We start from the raw sequence: 15975 nt of genomic DNA on the forward strand, positions 1-15975 counted from the left end.
GGACCTGGCTTGCCCGGGTGCCAGGCTGAACCCAGAGCCTAATGTGGCACTGGGTTTTTCTCTCTGTTTGGACCGCAGAGGTGTCTGACGGACAATGCCTGCAGCACCAAATCTTTGGCGCAAGCAACGCGTGACTCTGAAAAAGAAGCGTTATTTCCAAAGTTGGGGATAGAAAGCTTGTGGAATAAAAGGGAGGGTTTAGTTCGAAATGAAGAAGCGGAGATTTTCCTTTTTTCTAATTTCCTACAATGGGAAATGACTGATGAGAACCGGCGCGAGCCGGACGCTGGCAGTAGCAGGATCGGGCCGGTCTCTTAGGGAGAACTGGTCCCGGTGGTCCCAAGCGTGGCCCCAGGTCACTCCGCCTGCTTTGTTTCGGACTCTTTACCGGGCTCAGGGTTGGTCTCCCGCTCCAAAGATCCGCCCGCCACAGGGCGGGGCTTCAGGGTCAAGGTGGACCAATTTCCCAGCCTCGCCCCTCCACGCGCTTTCGGACCCAGAGATGACTGACAGCTGCTGGGTCCAACCTGCGGCTCCATAGCGTGGCCTCCGCCAGGGGCGGTCGGAGGCGAGGCGCCGGGGCCAATCGCATTGCAGACTAGGGGGCGGGGCCTTCTTGCCAGCTCCAGGCGGGCGCAACCAGCCTCCTTCGGTCAAATGAGAACCGGAGAGGGGCGGTCCCCCGGTTGGGGTCCAGCCAATGAGGAAGGCGGGATGGGCGGGCCGGAGTGGCAGCCGCCGGTCCTCTGCTGCGAGCTAAGGTTTGGAGAGTCGGTGGGGGGACCGCGAGTGGAGCGCGGGAGCCCGGGCGGCGAGCGGGTGTGAGCTGCCCGAAAATGCACTCGGATGCTGCAGCTGTCAGTGAGTAGCGCAGCGCCAGCGGGCCGGATGCGGGCCCGCATACCCCGTCCGCTCCCGTCCTCCCCTCTCCGCCTCTCGGGTCCCGATTGAGCTGGAGTCCCTGGTCCAGGAGCGGGCTGATTCCCTCCTGGAGCCCGAGGGCCGTGACGCCGCGGGCGGCTGGGGCGGGGGCAGGGGCGGCGGGGAGGGGGTGGGGATTGGCTGGCTTTGCGCGGTGGGGGAAGGGGGGGGACATGCTCTGAAGGCCGGGGGCCGAGAGTCTGTGGTGCATGGAGGTGGAGACGGTGGCGGGCGCTGGCAGCTGGGGCCGGGGGTGGCACGGGCGGGCAGGGAGCGGGCCTTGGTCTGGGTGCAGGGTGAGGCTTGCGGGGCCCGAGCGGTGCGGTCGGCCGGGCAAGGCGGGGGAGAGCGAGGGGAGCGGGGGCGGGGACAATGGGAAGGAGGGCTGGGGGCGGGGGCGGGAACAATGGGTGGGGAGCGGGGGCCGCGGCCAGGCCGGTGAGGGGCTGCAAGCTGATGTAACGGGGGGCACGGAGTGGCGGCACCGCGGTGGGATGGGATAGTTGAGGAGTCCGGTACACCGGACGGCGGCCGGGGGTGGCGAAAGGGCTTGGGGGCAGGTGTTGGGACGTTGGGGTCCCTAGAGAAGAGGATGGCGGATAGCGCTGCCATGCAGTTTAGGGACTGGAACAGGGGGCAGGGAGGTGTGTGGAGTGAGTTTGGAGGAAGAGGAGGTGGGGTGGGGTGGGGGAGTGGGGACTAGGAGGGCTGTCATTCCGGGTTCGGTGCTCACGGGGCGGAGTGGGGGGCGTTGGACTGTGCACTGGGGGAGGTGCTTCCTCTCGGGAGGGGCCAGGTCCTGCTTAGGAGGGGACCGCCCTGAGCCTGGGGGTGCGCGGAGGGGAGGGGGCGGGGCCGGGTACCCGGGAGGTGTCCCGAGGCTGGCAGTGGCCACCGCGTTTGAGGAGCGGCGGCGAGCGAGGTCAGCGCGGGCTGGGGTTGTGGGACCGGGAGGCGGGGCAGGGACGCCGTCTGCAAGCTGACCCAGCCCGGTGGGGTCCTGGAGACGTGGTGAGGGGGCCAAGCATAAGGGGGTGTTGGGGTCCTCGGCGGTCCGTAGGTTTGGCAGTATGTGACGCAGTTGTCTTAATTTCTGGCCATCAGGTGTGGAGGCTGATGAGTCAGGACCCGCTACCCTGTATGAAGGGCGGGTTCGGAGGCTCAGCACCTTGCCTGCAGGAAGCCACCTCGGCCCGAAGCACCTGGAGGGCGCTTTTGGGGTTTCCTTTAGGGTCTGGCTCCTGGAGCCGGTGTGAAGGGAAAGGCAGGCTCGCGGAATTCTGGGACTTGTAGTCCCAGCCGCGCCGGGCCGCGGTTGGGTTGGGTGCACGTGGGTAACTGTGGAAACGAGTCCCAGAATGCAGCGCGCCCCTTGGAGCCTCCCTGCTTGGCTAACTCGTGCTTTATGCCGCGGACATCCTATGCGTTCTCTCCGGGGTTCCTTGGGACAGTGTCCGTCGCAGAGGGAGAGCCCAGGCCAAACCCTGGCCCTTTTCTGAGTTAATTATTTTTCCCTGCATCTGATACCCTTGCGGAGCGAATGCTTAGTCTTGAACCATCCTGCACACACTTCGTTCTAACGCAACGTTTAGCGTGGAGCATTTAGAGTGGAGTCAGCGTATGGAAGCCTAGGGTGAAGTGTACAGCCTTACATAAGTATGGGAACTAAGTAGAGACATGTATATCCTTTAAGAAGAAAATACAGAGAACTGTACTGGTATTTCGTGGGCTGTTTGGTTTGCCCAAGAATTAGGGGATTTTTTCTTTTTTAAGTGAATTGAGAAGAACAGCTTAATGAAATTTGGGGTTGAAATAGTCTCATGCCCGAACCTGAAATGAACCCCTAAAGGTGAACAAAGGGAAAGTATGATGTCTTCCGCTTTTAAGTAAGTGCAAAGCAAATGAGGCTATTGTTTGCTCCTTAGCTGCCCAGATTGTAAAGATTTTACCTCTTGGCTGTTACAGGTCTCTGAGTTTGTTGACTTAAAGCCACCACATCCTTGTAAAAGGACACTGCTCATTCCTGACTGCCCAGACCCAAGTAATCACACAGAGACTATAATAATCACAACATTGTTTGACCAATGACCCAGGCGTATTTCTAGCTAGCTCTTACATCTTAAATTAACCCATTTCCATTAATCTGTCTATCACCATGAAACTGTGGCTTACTGGGTAAGGCTCTGTTCTGGCCTCTGTCTCCTTTGACAGCTATATGGCACCTCTCTGACTCCGCCTACTCTCTCTCTATATATCTCTTCCAGCCTGGCTATATTCTGCCCTGCCATAGACCAAAGCAGCTTTATTCATTAACCAATAAAAGCAACACAAGTACGGAAGGACATCCCACATCACATTCTTTGCCGGTTCTTTTTAGTGATCACTCCCAAATCTAATGTAGGGGCTATAAGATTGGCTCAAACGTGACCAATTATTTTTGTATGGTGAATCAGATATTGTGAAACTGTTGATAATAGTTAACAGAGGGGTCTTTTAATGACCGAATGATATACATCTTGCAGACAAGTTTTAAGATTTAGAAATCACTTAACATGGTTAAGACAGTCCTAAACTTGCGTATATATTTCACAATGTTTGTAAAATTTTGTTATTATTTTGTTATGTTTATGTATGTGTGTATGTGTGCAGATGCCATGGAGATCAGAAGGGGGCATGGGATTCTTTAGAACTGGAGTTACAGGCCGTGACTGTTGTGAGCTGCCCAACATGAGTGCTGGGAATGGAACTCAGGCCCTCTGCAAGAGCAGTAAACACTCTTTACCGCTGAGCTGTTTCTCCAGCCCTTCCAGGATGGCTTCTAAAATAATCTGAGAGACTGGTTAGTGTGTGATGCTTTGAGGAAGCAATTTATGTCTCTCCTGTTTTGACTATATTGGCAAAATCTCTCAGAAAATTCTTGTAATATGTGTGTGTATGGAAATTTTTTCCAAAAAGTATTTAATCTTGGGATTTGCTCTTGCCAAATCATAAGGCCAAAAAAATGCATGAGATCTATAACCGTCTTCAAAATTTAAGGAAAGTATTAGTCTGCATTTCTTTTATTTTCATTTGTTCCATTGTATCCTGAAGGACAAATGCTCTTTCCACACATTTTCTTCATCCAGTCCACAAGCCCAAAGCCCTAGGCAGTGTCGAGCCTGCACTGTCCACTCTAGTTTTGGGGGACCTTTGCTCTTTGGCTCTTGGCTAGGTCCTAATTTTTCTTTTGGATTTTGCTCTGCATTAAAACAGTTAAAATATTTTATCAATTTTTTTTCTCTTTTGTATCAGAAAGGATTTTTGGGGGGGCAAGGAGGGGAAGGTAGTTGTTTTAATCAGGGTTCTAGAGTAACAGAATGTACAGAATGAATTTCAAGGGAATTTATTAGAGTGACTTACAGGCTGTGGTCCTGCTAATCCAACAATGGCTGTCTATGTGCAGAAAGTCCCAGAATCTAGTAACTGCTCAGTCGCTGAGGCTGGAAGTCTCAGCTGGTCTTCGGTATCTATCCTGAAGAAGTAGGCACTAATGATGGTGAAGTAATGGACGTTGTTGGCAAGAACAAGCAGGTGAAGGCCAAAAAGTTCTTCCTTCTATGTCCTTTTGTAGGCTTCCAGCAGAAGGCATGCCCAGATTAAATCTCCAGCCCAGAAGTGTCTTCCAACTTCAAAGATCCAGATTAGATATGGATCTTCCCACTTCAAAGTAAGCAAAATCCCTTACAAATTAAGCAAAATCTCTCATAGACGTGCCCCTCCATTTTGAATTTTAGTTAATTCCAGATGTAGTCAAGTTGACAACCAAGAGGAGCCATCCCAGTATTCTTTCTACCGTGCCAAAGAGCAAAGCTCTCCCGTCCTTCTGTGGACATTGACGCTTCTTTCCCCTTCCTGGGCTCGCAAAGGTGCTTGATAGCATCCTATTTTTCTTCAAACTTACCATATCTCCTCTGTTGTTATCTTGAGCTACTGTAACTTCCTTCCTTCTTGTTTTTTAGTCTCATCTTAATCACCGTCATGGGCATACTCATAATTGTAGCTAATAATTAATAGCTGGTAATCTTGCTGACACAGCAGCAAACCGCCGTCTGTCAGAAACCTGGTTCTTCCTGGCCTGTCAGTGTGCCTTCGATAAGCACTGACTCCAGGGACATCTAGACTTCGGGTTGTGCCAAGGTGCGTCCATATATCAGATGGAGGCTGTTTATTTGGCCTAGTTCTGTAGTTAGGCCAGGCAAGAGGAAACCAGCACTGGTTGATTTTGTACATTTGGTTCATGAAGCCGCAGTAATTTTAGTCACCCTCGTTGGAGCCTTAGATACTTCTCATCTTTTTTTCCTGTTTGGTAGTAGAAGGGAGAGTGTGTTTTCAATACTTATTTTGTTACTGTGACCACATTTTTGAGAAAAGCAACTTGAGGAAGGAAGTTTTTTTTTTTTTTTTCTGGCTCACAGGTTTGATTGTATCTATAGCGAGGAGAGATGATTTGCCATTTTTATCTATAGTGAAGAGAGATGATAGCCATTGTAGGGGTCACTTTTCTTCTTTTTTTGCAGTTCATTCATGGACCCAGCCTATGGGAAGGTGCTGCCCACAATCGTAGTGGGTCTTCCTTCTTCTATTAAACCCTCTGAAAAATGCCCTCACAGAGATTCCACAGTGTGTCCCTTAGGTGATGTCAAATCCAGGGAAGCTAGCGAGAAGATAAATGACCGCGAGCGGTATCTCTTTCTATCTCTACAGTTATCCTCTCTTCCCAACTCTTTGCTAATGTCTTGGGTCTGACCAAGACTTTTTTTCTGGTAACCAGTGGTCCTGTGTGAGCTTAGCCTGTGCTGCATTGGTCTCTCACCAGTTGAATCATCTTGGCTTTTAGTATATGTGCTGCAGAAGCAAGCACAGATAATCTTGGCTTTTAATATTTGCTTTCCTGCTCAAAAACTCTGAGGGCTTCCAGGTGCTCGGTTAAGTATGGCCTCCTCAGAACAAGAACTCAGGAGAGTTCAAGAAAGGCAGATGAATCTCTCTGAGTTCGAGGCTAGCCTGGTCTATAGAGTGAGTGTCACGACAGCTGGGGCTACACAGAGAAACCCTGTCTCGAAAGCAAAACAAAGTAATTGAAAGGTACCTAGTGGTATAACATGGCTTTTGTAGTTGAAGTTTGGCTCCTCCTCCCTGCCTGCCCTCAGAGCACATGACAATAAGGGGCCGGGACAATATTATAGTCCCTGAGACCCATTGCCAATGACCTACTTCCTCCAGAGGTTCCATAGGTTTTACAACCTACCAAATACTACCACTCCCTGGGCACCAAACATTTGTGATATGAACCTTTTGGGGGCATTTCATATTCAAACCATAATACAGCTATATGTAACACTTAATTTTGATTGAAGAGTGTCTAGTTTGGAGAGATTGACATGTGTTAGGGACTAGCGAAAGTCTGTTTGGGACAGAAGGTTGGAGCTGTCACCAGGTTTGTTTGGGAGATAGGCTGGTGTTAGTTTGATTTTGTATTTTTCTGTCTTATGAACCTACCCTGGTATTAAGGCTTTATTTCTTCATGAAATAAAGCGAAATAGTGAGCCAGGGGTTGGAGGGCTCAGTGGTTAAGAACACTGGCTGCTTTTTTACAAAGGACCTGGGTTTGGTTCCCAGCACCCACATAGTGGCTAATCACAGTCTGCAATTCCAGTTCCAGAGGATCTGACACCCTCTTTGGCTTCTGAGGGCACCAGACACACACATGCACAGACATACATGCAGGTAAAACATGCATGCACATAAAAACAGGACAGTGCGGTGAGATTATTAGCCCATCCTCCCTCCTGGGGTCCAGTGTGTAAGCTAAAGCTAAAGGTGACAGGCAAGGACTCGGCTTGAGAGCCTGAGTTGGTATTAATGGCTTCCTGCAGTTTGTTCTTACTGTGAAATTCAGGTTATAAGTACTCTTGAGAATTATTATTTTAAGAACGCATTTTTTTTTTTGTAATGAAATACTGATGGCTTGTTTTATTTTTTTTTCTTGCTGATTTTTTTTATTAATTAATTAATTTAATTATTAAAGATTTCTGCCTCTTCCCCGCCACCACCTCCCATTCCCTCCCCCTCCCCCAATCAAGTCTTCCTTCCTCCTCAGCCCAAAGAGTAAGCAGGTTTCTCTGCCCTGTGGGAGGTCCAAGGACCACCCACCTCCATCCAGGTCTATTAAGGTGAGCATCCAAACTACCTGGGCTCCCACAAAGCCATTACATGCAATAGGATCAAGAACCCATTGCCATTGTTAAGAACGCATTTTTAAAAAAATGTGTCTTAGGAAGAAAAACACTGAAATGAATTTTAAGTGGGATTGTGTGCTTTAGTGTCTGTCACAGGGCAGTTTTAGTGCCAAGGACATTTATTTATTTATTTATTTATTTATTTATTCTGGAGTGCCAAGGACATACATTTATTTATTTATTTATTTATTTATTTATTTATTTATTTATTCTGGAGTGTCCATGATTCTGCAGAGTGCCTATTACCTGAGGTTTGGATTGCTTTTCTTTTAATTAGAAACGAGTTATTGTCACTTAGAAAGTTGTTTTTGAAACTAGTGACTGTTTAGAATAAAACACAAGATGATAAGAAAAAGACCCCTCCTCCTGGGTGGCACTACTTCTTGGTGTGTGTGTGTGTGTGTGTGTGTGTGTGTGTGTTTAGTGTTGAAATGGGAGCGGCGGGGCTGCTTCCCACCGCCACCCGGCTAACTTTACCCGAAATAATTACACGGAAACTGTATTCTTTTAACCACTGCTTGGCCCATTAGCTCCAGCCTCTTATTGGCTAGCTCTTACATATTGATCTAACCCATTTCTAATATTCTGTGTAGCACCACGAGCTGGCTTACCAGGAAAGATCTTAACCTGCATCTGTCTGGAGTGAGAGAATCATGGCGACTCACTGACTCGGCTTCTTTCTCCCAGCATCCTGTTCTGTCTACTCCGCCTACCTAATTTTCTGTCCTATTAAAGGGCTAAGGCAGTTTCTTTATTTAACCAATGAAATTAACTCCTCCATCATTTTAGGGGGGTAGGTTGTTTTTTGTGGATTCTTTTTTTCAGGAATGTCTAGCAAAGCTTTCTCTATCTGCTGCTTATATCTGCAAGGCTTGCAGATCAGGGAGCCATGCAGCCTGACAGGGACAGCCTGTCTTTCCTAGAGGGCTGTGCCTCTTCCCTGGTGAGGGAGCTTTACCTTAGCTGTGAACTGATGGTGGTACCCCTCCCTCCTCTCTACAACCTGAAGGCAGGAGGTCAGCAAAGGAAAGAAAGCCTGGGGAGAACCATTGTGATGGGTCCTCGGCCAAGGGCTCTGTTGGTTTCAGAGGCTGGTCCCAGCCCTGGGCCTGCCTGAGGAATCTCGCCATGTGCCTGTGGGGGTTCTTTTGGTTGTGTGGTTGGTTGGCAAGCCTGGCTTTCTAGTTTTCCAAGTGAGTCTAGTGCTATATTTAAAGCCTGAACCCAAACAAAATGAATACTTTTCTGTTTAAACTCGCCACAGTTGGTTTCCAGTGCTGGCAACTCAGACATAGCCCTGTCGGTGGTCAGTTAACCTGGCAGAGGCTCTGAAGAGGAGTGGTGGACTCCTTTCAGTGGATCTGCCCGCAGGCTCCACTTAGAGGTGACCAAAGACTGACCGAAGGGTTCATGTAATGTCACTTGTAGGTGATGGAAGCCAGCATTGTAGTGTTCAGGACTCTGGATGTCACCTGGAGCCATGTACTCCTGTCCCCAGTGGCGGCCAGCCACTTTTGTCTCTGAGAAAACCAGTTCAGAAGGTGGGACACGCAGAAGCTGGCCCTTAATTCCTTGTGAATATTCTGATTCGAGAATTCTAACTGGAAATATTTGCGGGTTTTTTTTTGGGGTGGGGTATTTTGTTTAGCCAGAAATAATCTTGATAGTTCTAATTGTTCCTGGTCAACTTTATTGAGGTTATAATTTGCATATTATGAAATTATGGCCATATAAGTATATAGTTGGGTAGACTGGTAAGCAAAGACCCTGGCAGAGCGACTAGTAAACCAAGATACAGAATATATTCATCACTCCAACAGCCTCTCTATGTCACGCCCACCACCTAGACCCCACCCCAGATACTTGGCTCTTCAGATGTGTCTCTGGTCTCCTTCATGTTGATGCTTAGTTATTTTTCTTTTCATGGACATATTACAGCATCACACACCGAGTTAAAGGAAAGTGTCCATGCTGTGTGAACTGTGCAGGTCAAGATTGGTGCTTTCACTGCAGGGATGATTCCTCCACAGGTTGCCCAGTGGGTTGCTTTTCTGCAGCCCAGTGACACGCCACGCCACTGTTCGCTCTTGGATGTCTTGGTGTCTTCCCATTGCTTTGTGGAAGGCGGTCTGGGAAGTGGGAAAGGGCTTGGCAGGTGCCAACCCTCGAGTCAGACTGTTTGGACTCACGCTCTTGCTGTGCCACTTACGGTTTGTAAGATTGTGGGCGAGTTACCCCGCTCTTTGTGCTCAGAGATTTCACATTTAGAAACTGCCTTCCCATTTAGGCAGAGGGCGGTGGCGCACACCTTTAAGCCCAGCAGTCGAGAGGCAGAGGCAGGTGGATCTCTGAGTGCAAGACTAGCCTTGTGTACAGAGTGAGTTCTGGAACAGCCAAAGCTACAGAGAGAAACCCTGTCTTAAAAACCTAAAAAAAAAAAAAAAACCATGCCATCTTCGGGGGCATGGTGCTGTTGTCGCCAGGTGTGTTCACCAGGTGTGAATATCGAGGACCTACTGTGCACAAGGCCCAGGTCTTCATTTGTCTGGAAGTTTTCATTCTGGTGTGGGTGAGGGGCAGATAGTAAGCAGGTCTGTTTTGTGGCGCTAAGTTGTGTAGAGAACAATAAAGCAGCAAAGGAAGCACGTGTGGGGGGTGAGGGCAGTGGGAAGAGAGGGACACAGCACACAGGCTCTCCGTGTGTGGCAGCCTGATCTGAGGAACAGCAAGGAGACTGGGATGCGGGGAGAAGAGATGAGAGAAACCTTCCCGAGGAACCTGTGCTGCACCCCCTCAGGTGCTTCTGTGGCTGTTGATTCGTGATGCTGGCCTCCTCGGTAGGCGTGGCATCAGAGAAGCCAAGGAGGAAAAGAGACATTCTGTTATTTGGGCGACTGATATGTCAGTCAGTTGTCCCCAGACCCTGCTGTAACAGACAAGGTCCCCTGGAGCCTGCTTCTCCAGAGAATGTGCAGGGGACAGAGGCAGTGGGCAGGTGAGGGATGAATGGCAGCTGCTGGGTTAGTGGCTGTCCACGGCGTTTGGGACCAGGAGGAGATGCACAGCTAGACTTCCTAGCAGGGTAGGAAGGGGCGGAGTTGCCCTGTCAGCTTAGCCTTTGGGGTTTCATTGGGAAAACAGTTCATGAGTGGGTGCGCTTGGGAGGACAGAGGGAGCGGGCAGACCTGTGGCAGCCCGGTGGGGGTGTGGGGATCCGAGTGCAGGAGAAGGTGAGGTTGCAGAGTGGGACCTGTGGATTGCCAGAGTGGACAGGAAGCAAGAGAGGGGAGGGGAGACAGGACACTGGGAAAGATATAAAGGGACTTGGGGGGGGGCGCTAAGGTCTCTTACCCGTGTTCTCCACTCCCACTCAGAGTAGATCTGCTGCACCCACATTTCACAGGTGAGGAAGCTAGAGTACAGGAAGGGTAACCTCAAGGTCGTGAAGCTTTTATACAGTGGCTTGAGATTTAACTGGGCGTTCTGGCTCCAGGTTGGGGTGCTCCACACTGCAGGTGGACGGGCCCCAGCATTGCATGCTTGTTTTAGCTGGGCGTTCTGGCTCCAGGGTCGGGGTGCTCCACACTGCAGGTGGACGGGCCCCAGCATTGCATGCTTGTTTTAGCTGGGCGTTCTGGCTCCAGGGTCGGGGTGCTCCACACTGCAGGTGGACGGGCCCCAGCATCACCTGTTTGCTTTTCAGTTCCGCCTCCGAGGGAGCATGCTGTCCTGGCCATTGATGGTCAGGTCAGTGCCCATTGGCACCTCAGAGTCTTCCTCTTGGGGTGACTTAGTGGGTAGGGTGCCTGAGGTCTTACAGCTTGCTCCTCTACACCCTTTTCTTGGCAAGGCCACTTGAAGTGGCAACAGGAACTTAACCCTGCTGGAGAACTGTGGCCCAGAAAAGTACTCTATACTCTTATTTGTGGTGGAAACAGTCTCAGTTGCTGAGATTTCATCTTAAATAGGTGTATGTGGAAATACTCTTGTGAGTTTTAGAATATAGGTGATCCCTAGCAACAGTGCAGAAAAAAGCCAGAAAAATGCGACTTTCCTTAGAGCCACTCAGTAGCTTTTATAATTAAGTTAGCCTCACCCCCACTTTTCATCTTAGGTCCTGCTTAAGTGCTTATCTTTAACATCTCTAAGATGCCATTCCCCAAACTATTCCATAGACTTCTTGTCCTGAGCAATTAAATGGGACAGGGTGGTTGTCGGTCAGTCCAGGGGTATTGTACTAATGGCCTTAAAGATCCATCCCCTTGTGATCCCCTCTGACTTGTCTTTCTGGCCGTTCTAGGTCCAGGCCAGGGCTTTTCCAGATCACGATAGGGGGAGGTGGAGTTGATGTGGAGTGTGGGCTGTGGAGCTGGCGTGGGCTGTGGAGCTGGTGTGCGGTGTAGGCAGTGGAGCTGGCGTGGGCTGTGGAGCTGGTGTGCGGTGTAGGCAGTGGAGCTGATGTGGGCAGTGGAGCTGGTGTGGGCAGTGGAGGTGGTGTGCGGTGTGGGCAGTGGAGGTGGTGTGCGGTGTGGGCAGTGGAGGTGGTGTGCGGTGTGGGCTGTGGAGCTGGCGTGGGCAGTGGAGCTGGCGTGGGCAGTGGAGCTGGTGTGGGCAGTGGAGCTGGTGTGCGGTGTGGGCAGTGGAGCTGGTGTGGGCAGTGGAGCTGGTGTGGGCAGTGGAGCTGGTGTGGGCAGTGGAGCTGGTGTGCGGTGTGGGCAGTGGAGCTGGTGTGGGCAGTGGAGCTGGTGTGCGGTGTGGGCAGTGGAGCTGGTGTGGGCAGTGGAGCTGGTGTGCGGTGTGGGCAGTGGAGCTGGTGTGGGCAGTGGAGCTGGTGTGGGCAGTGGAGCTGGTGTGGGCAGTGGAGCTGGTGTGCGGTGTGGGCAGTGGAGCTGGTGTGGGCAGTGGAGCTGGTGTGCGGTGTGGGCAGTGGAGCTGGTGTGGGCAGTGGAGCTGGTGTGCGGTGTGGGCAGTGCTCTGCCAGTGTGCATTGCACACCAGCTCACTGATGCCTCCAGGAGTCTATGGAGAGGATCCTGCCAATCTGGCTCAACAGATGCGGGAACTGAGGTACCATGAGTTAGGTTGGTGATATATGAGGTATCTCAGCTGGGACCCAGCAGTGGAGTTGGGACTCTGGCCTAGAATGTACCAGACCTGACATTCTTTCCTCTAAACCTGGCTCCTGCAACCTTATCAAGATTGAAGGGTACTTTGTCTCTGAATGACCCCATGGAACTGTGTTCTCAATGGTAGACAGGGTGAGGAGACAGAATCTGGAGTCTTTTGTACCTTGGCACATTGGGAACACAGCCAGCTAGTATGTCCTGAAGTGACCGGATCCTTTGAGATGGAAGTGGCGTGTGCAGACACTGGGTGCTGGGTGACACGCCTCCTCTTGGGGTGGCTGGTTGCTTCTGTCAGCCTCTTCCCTGGGTTCTGTGAGAGCGAGGGGGAAGGCGCCCGCCAACTGGATGCTTGGCTGGATTTAATTTTGGATCTTGTACTCTGCAAATGCAGTGACTGCTCGTCAGTATTCCTTCTGTAGCTCACTCCTTTGGCTTTTTGTCCAGTAGCGAGTGTGCGCCGAACAGATGAATGAAGTTAACACTTTCCTCCCTTGCCTGGCCCTCCCTGGGTCTCGACCCTTCTCCACAGGGCGCTGGGTTAGTCTTCTCTGCAGAGTCCTGGTCAGTGGAGAGGCGTTGGCTGCTGGCAGGTGATGGCTGAGTCAAGGTGCTGGGTGTTAAAATCCACTCCCCCATTTTCATTCATTGACTGGGTCAGACCCTGCTCCTCTGGGTGTCAGACCCTGCTTCCCTGAGTGTCAGACCCTGCTTCTTTTCTGGGTGTCAGTTCCTGTTCCTCTGGGTGTCAGACCCTGCTTCTCTGGGTGTCAGACCCTTTTCCCCTAGGCCTATAGGCTACTTGAGTGTTACTTACGTGGATAGCAAGCTGGGCTTGGTTTGACTCCGATGGGAGGAGGTTTAAAAGGTGCTGCCCCTCTGACTTGTAGCCAGCACCTAGTTGTCACCTACCGTGCCCCAGGCACCGCTCTCTAAGCATTTTAATTGTTGCAACGTCCTTGTAAGATGGGCACCACTAGCCGTTTAGTAGAAGAAGAAATGTCCACTTCTGGCAATGAAGGCCATGCAGTGTGGAACTGACTGTAACCTGGCTTTTGGGGTCTCCTACCTAGTTTTACAGCATGAGAAAGCCTTTTCACAGCACTGTTTTTCCTTTCCTTTCTTTTCCTCTCCTCTCCTATCCTCTCCTTCTCCTTCTCCTTCTTTTTTTTTTTTTTTTTTTGTAGCCCAGCTGTCCTGGAACTTGCTCTGTAGACCAGGCTGCCCTTGAATTTACAGAGATCCACCTGCCTCTGCCTCCTGAGTGATGGGATTAAAGGCGTGCACCGCCACTGCCTGGCTAACACATTACTGTGTTTTAATAATTTTGCCTTAAAAGTAAGAATGTGCAAATAACACACATGGAAGACCTGTGCCATCTCATACAGCCAATAACTTAATTTGTGTGTGAAGTTGTAAGTTGGAATTAGATCACTTAAAACATTTTGTGCTTAGTTTTCACAAGAGTATAGGCTTCATTTTTAGAAGACACCATATATCCCAAGCCATTTTGGAATGAATTTATTTTACTATAGTTTTTTAAAAAATTTCATAGTGTACTTTTCAAATCCTGTATCCTGTGTATCTCTGGGCTTAAGTTCTACTCAGTAATGACTTTTGATTCAACCTGCCTTCTGCCCAGCTCAGACTGGCCTTGATCTTGGGATCCTCCTGCCTCTGCCTCCTGAGTTCTGAGAGGGAGCAGCATTTTAAACAAGTTCAAGCCTCACCCTCAGCCACATACAAGTCTGCTTTGCCTTCAGAGCTGTGCATCTTGAATGCTCTGGTCACCTCTGCCCTCCTCAGCCTGCTGGGTGCTGGCCTCTGCTCTGTCACTGCTGTCTTAACGCTGTTGGCTGTGGTCTAAGATGTTCAGAATAAGCGAATCTGTAGAGCCAGGAAGGAGATTGGTGGTGGCCTCATGTTGAAGGGGAAGGGGACAAGTGAGGACTGGTGGTGAATGTGATAGAAATGTGGTGACAGCCGGATAACTCCCTGAACATGCTAAAGCCACTGCATTGGCTACCTCCGATGGTGGATGATGTGGAATGAGAACCGCATGTCAACAGAGCTGTTCAAATACCATCCCAACAGGTGGCGAGACCTGCGAGGAGGCCTGATCCTCCTGGAGGGTGACGGTCTGCTCTGGGTGGGGAGGTCAGAGACGAGGAGGACTTGCTCCGGTAGATAACTCAGGGAAGACAGCCGCTGGGCCTGTGAATTCCAGGTGTCAGGGAGGCAGAGGGCAGAGTAAATTGCAAGGCCCTGCAGTAGGGCGGTCTGCTCTGGGTGGGGAAGTCAGATATGAGGAGGGCATGCTCTAATAGATAAATAACTCAGGGAAGACAGCTGTTGGGTGTTGAATTACCTCGATTTGAGAAATAACCAGGCTAGCTAAAAGATAAAACAATTGCATTTTTATTTATTATAAGGGGTAAACTCACGAAACAGGAACGAGAAGTCCAAGCTCAGCTGTGTTGCCAGGAACCGCAGAGAGAGCACACTGGGGCCTTGTGGCATTTTTCTCCAGTCCCAGAAAGCCACACCCTAACTTGGTCCCACCTCTTAAAGATAATTGGTTGACAAAGATGCCCCATCAGTTGGGCCTGTGAATTCCAGGGGTCAGGGAGCAGAGGGCAGAGTAAATTTCAAGACTCAGCAGTAGGACATGACTTCAGTACTTGAGGAAGAGTGTGGTTGGAGCAATGGAATGATCCAGAAGGAACAAGACAGTCAAATGGGGCCTTGCATGGACTTGTGTTTCTAGAGGGAAGGAAGCCAGGTAACCTTAACAGTGGCTGTCACTGAGTTTCCTTCTATAACACTTAGAAGGTGGAGGTCCTTCCGTGTGTTGGCGTTGACCCCTGTGGGAGAGGCACAGCCCTGCACCGCATGGTCCCTGTGATGCAGTGATTTTGATGCCTTTCCTTCTGTTTTGCTTTTCTGGCAATACTGTGACTGTTATTCTGCTCTTACCCAGAGCTGCTCCCCCCTGCCCGCTCCCCTGCAGGGTCACCTCATGATTTTCATTGTCACAGAAAAGGCATTTATTGTGAGCACAGTGGCGTATTTAAGATGTTTGTACCTGAGAACGCTGCTTGCCGTTTGGCAGGCTGGAGTTTAGATAATAATCAGATACCTTTGTGAGTCTTCGACCAAGAGAACACGGCACACTTGAGATGTGAGCGACGCCGTCGTGCGCCTCTCCTGTGAAATGCCACAAATAACTGCTAGACAGTTGGACTGGCTTAGCACAGAGTAATAAACGGACCGCAAGACGGCGCGCGGGGGGGGGGGGGGGGGACGACACAGAATAGACATTATTTCTAAGCATTGAGTTTTTAAAACTGTATTTTTAATTTTAACTGACATAGTAATTGTACATGTTTTGAGGGTACAGCATGGCATTGTAGTGCATGTGTGTCATGAGTGGTGATCAGATCATGGAGTGATTAGCATGTCTGTCACCACAGACATACCATTCCCGTGGGCCTATTCAAAGTCCCTTTGACTGGGTAATTTGAAATATGCATGTATTTGTGGTCAAGCATATTGAGCCTCGTGTCCTATGTAACGCAAGAACTGATTTCCCTGGTGTGGCCTGCCCCAGACTCTTGAACCATCTCCTCTTCATTCTTCCCTCAGACCCTTGG

General features: G+C 50.3%; 1 protein-coding gene across 2 annotated transcripts in view; it reads left to right on the forward strand.

Moving 5' to 3' along the window:
• The first annotated feature begins 730 nt into the window (after nt 1-730).
• Nucleotides 731-15975, forward strand: part of Dcun1d4 (defective in cullin neddylation 1 domain containing 4) — a 74017-nt gene continuing 58772 nt past the window's right edge. The window contains exon 1 of one of the 2 annotated variants that reach the window (XM_057772370.1): nt 731-861. In XM_057772370.1, coding sequence (XP_057628353.1) covers nt 837-861 — 25 coding nt within the window. In that variant the 5' untranslated portion in view covers nt 731-836. The remainder of the gene's footprint in view (nt 862-15975) is intronic. The other variant, XM_057772371.1, reaches the window with a different exon arrangement.

The sequence above is a fragment of the Chionomys nivalis genome, chromosome 6 (assembly GCF_950005125.1).
Source record: "Chionomys nivalis chromosome 6, mChiNiv1.1, whole genome shotgun sequence".
Taxonomy (NCBI): domain Eukaryota; kingdom Metazoa; phylum Chordata; class Mammalia; order Rodentia; family Cricetidae; genus Chionomys; species Chionomys nivalis.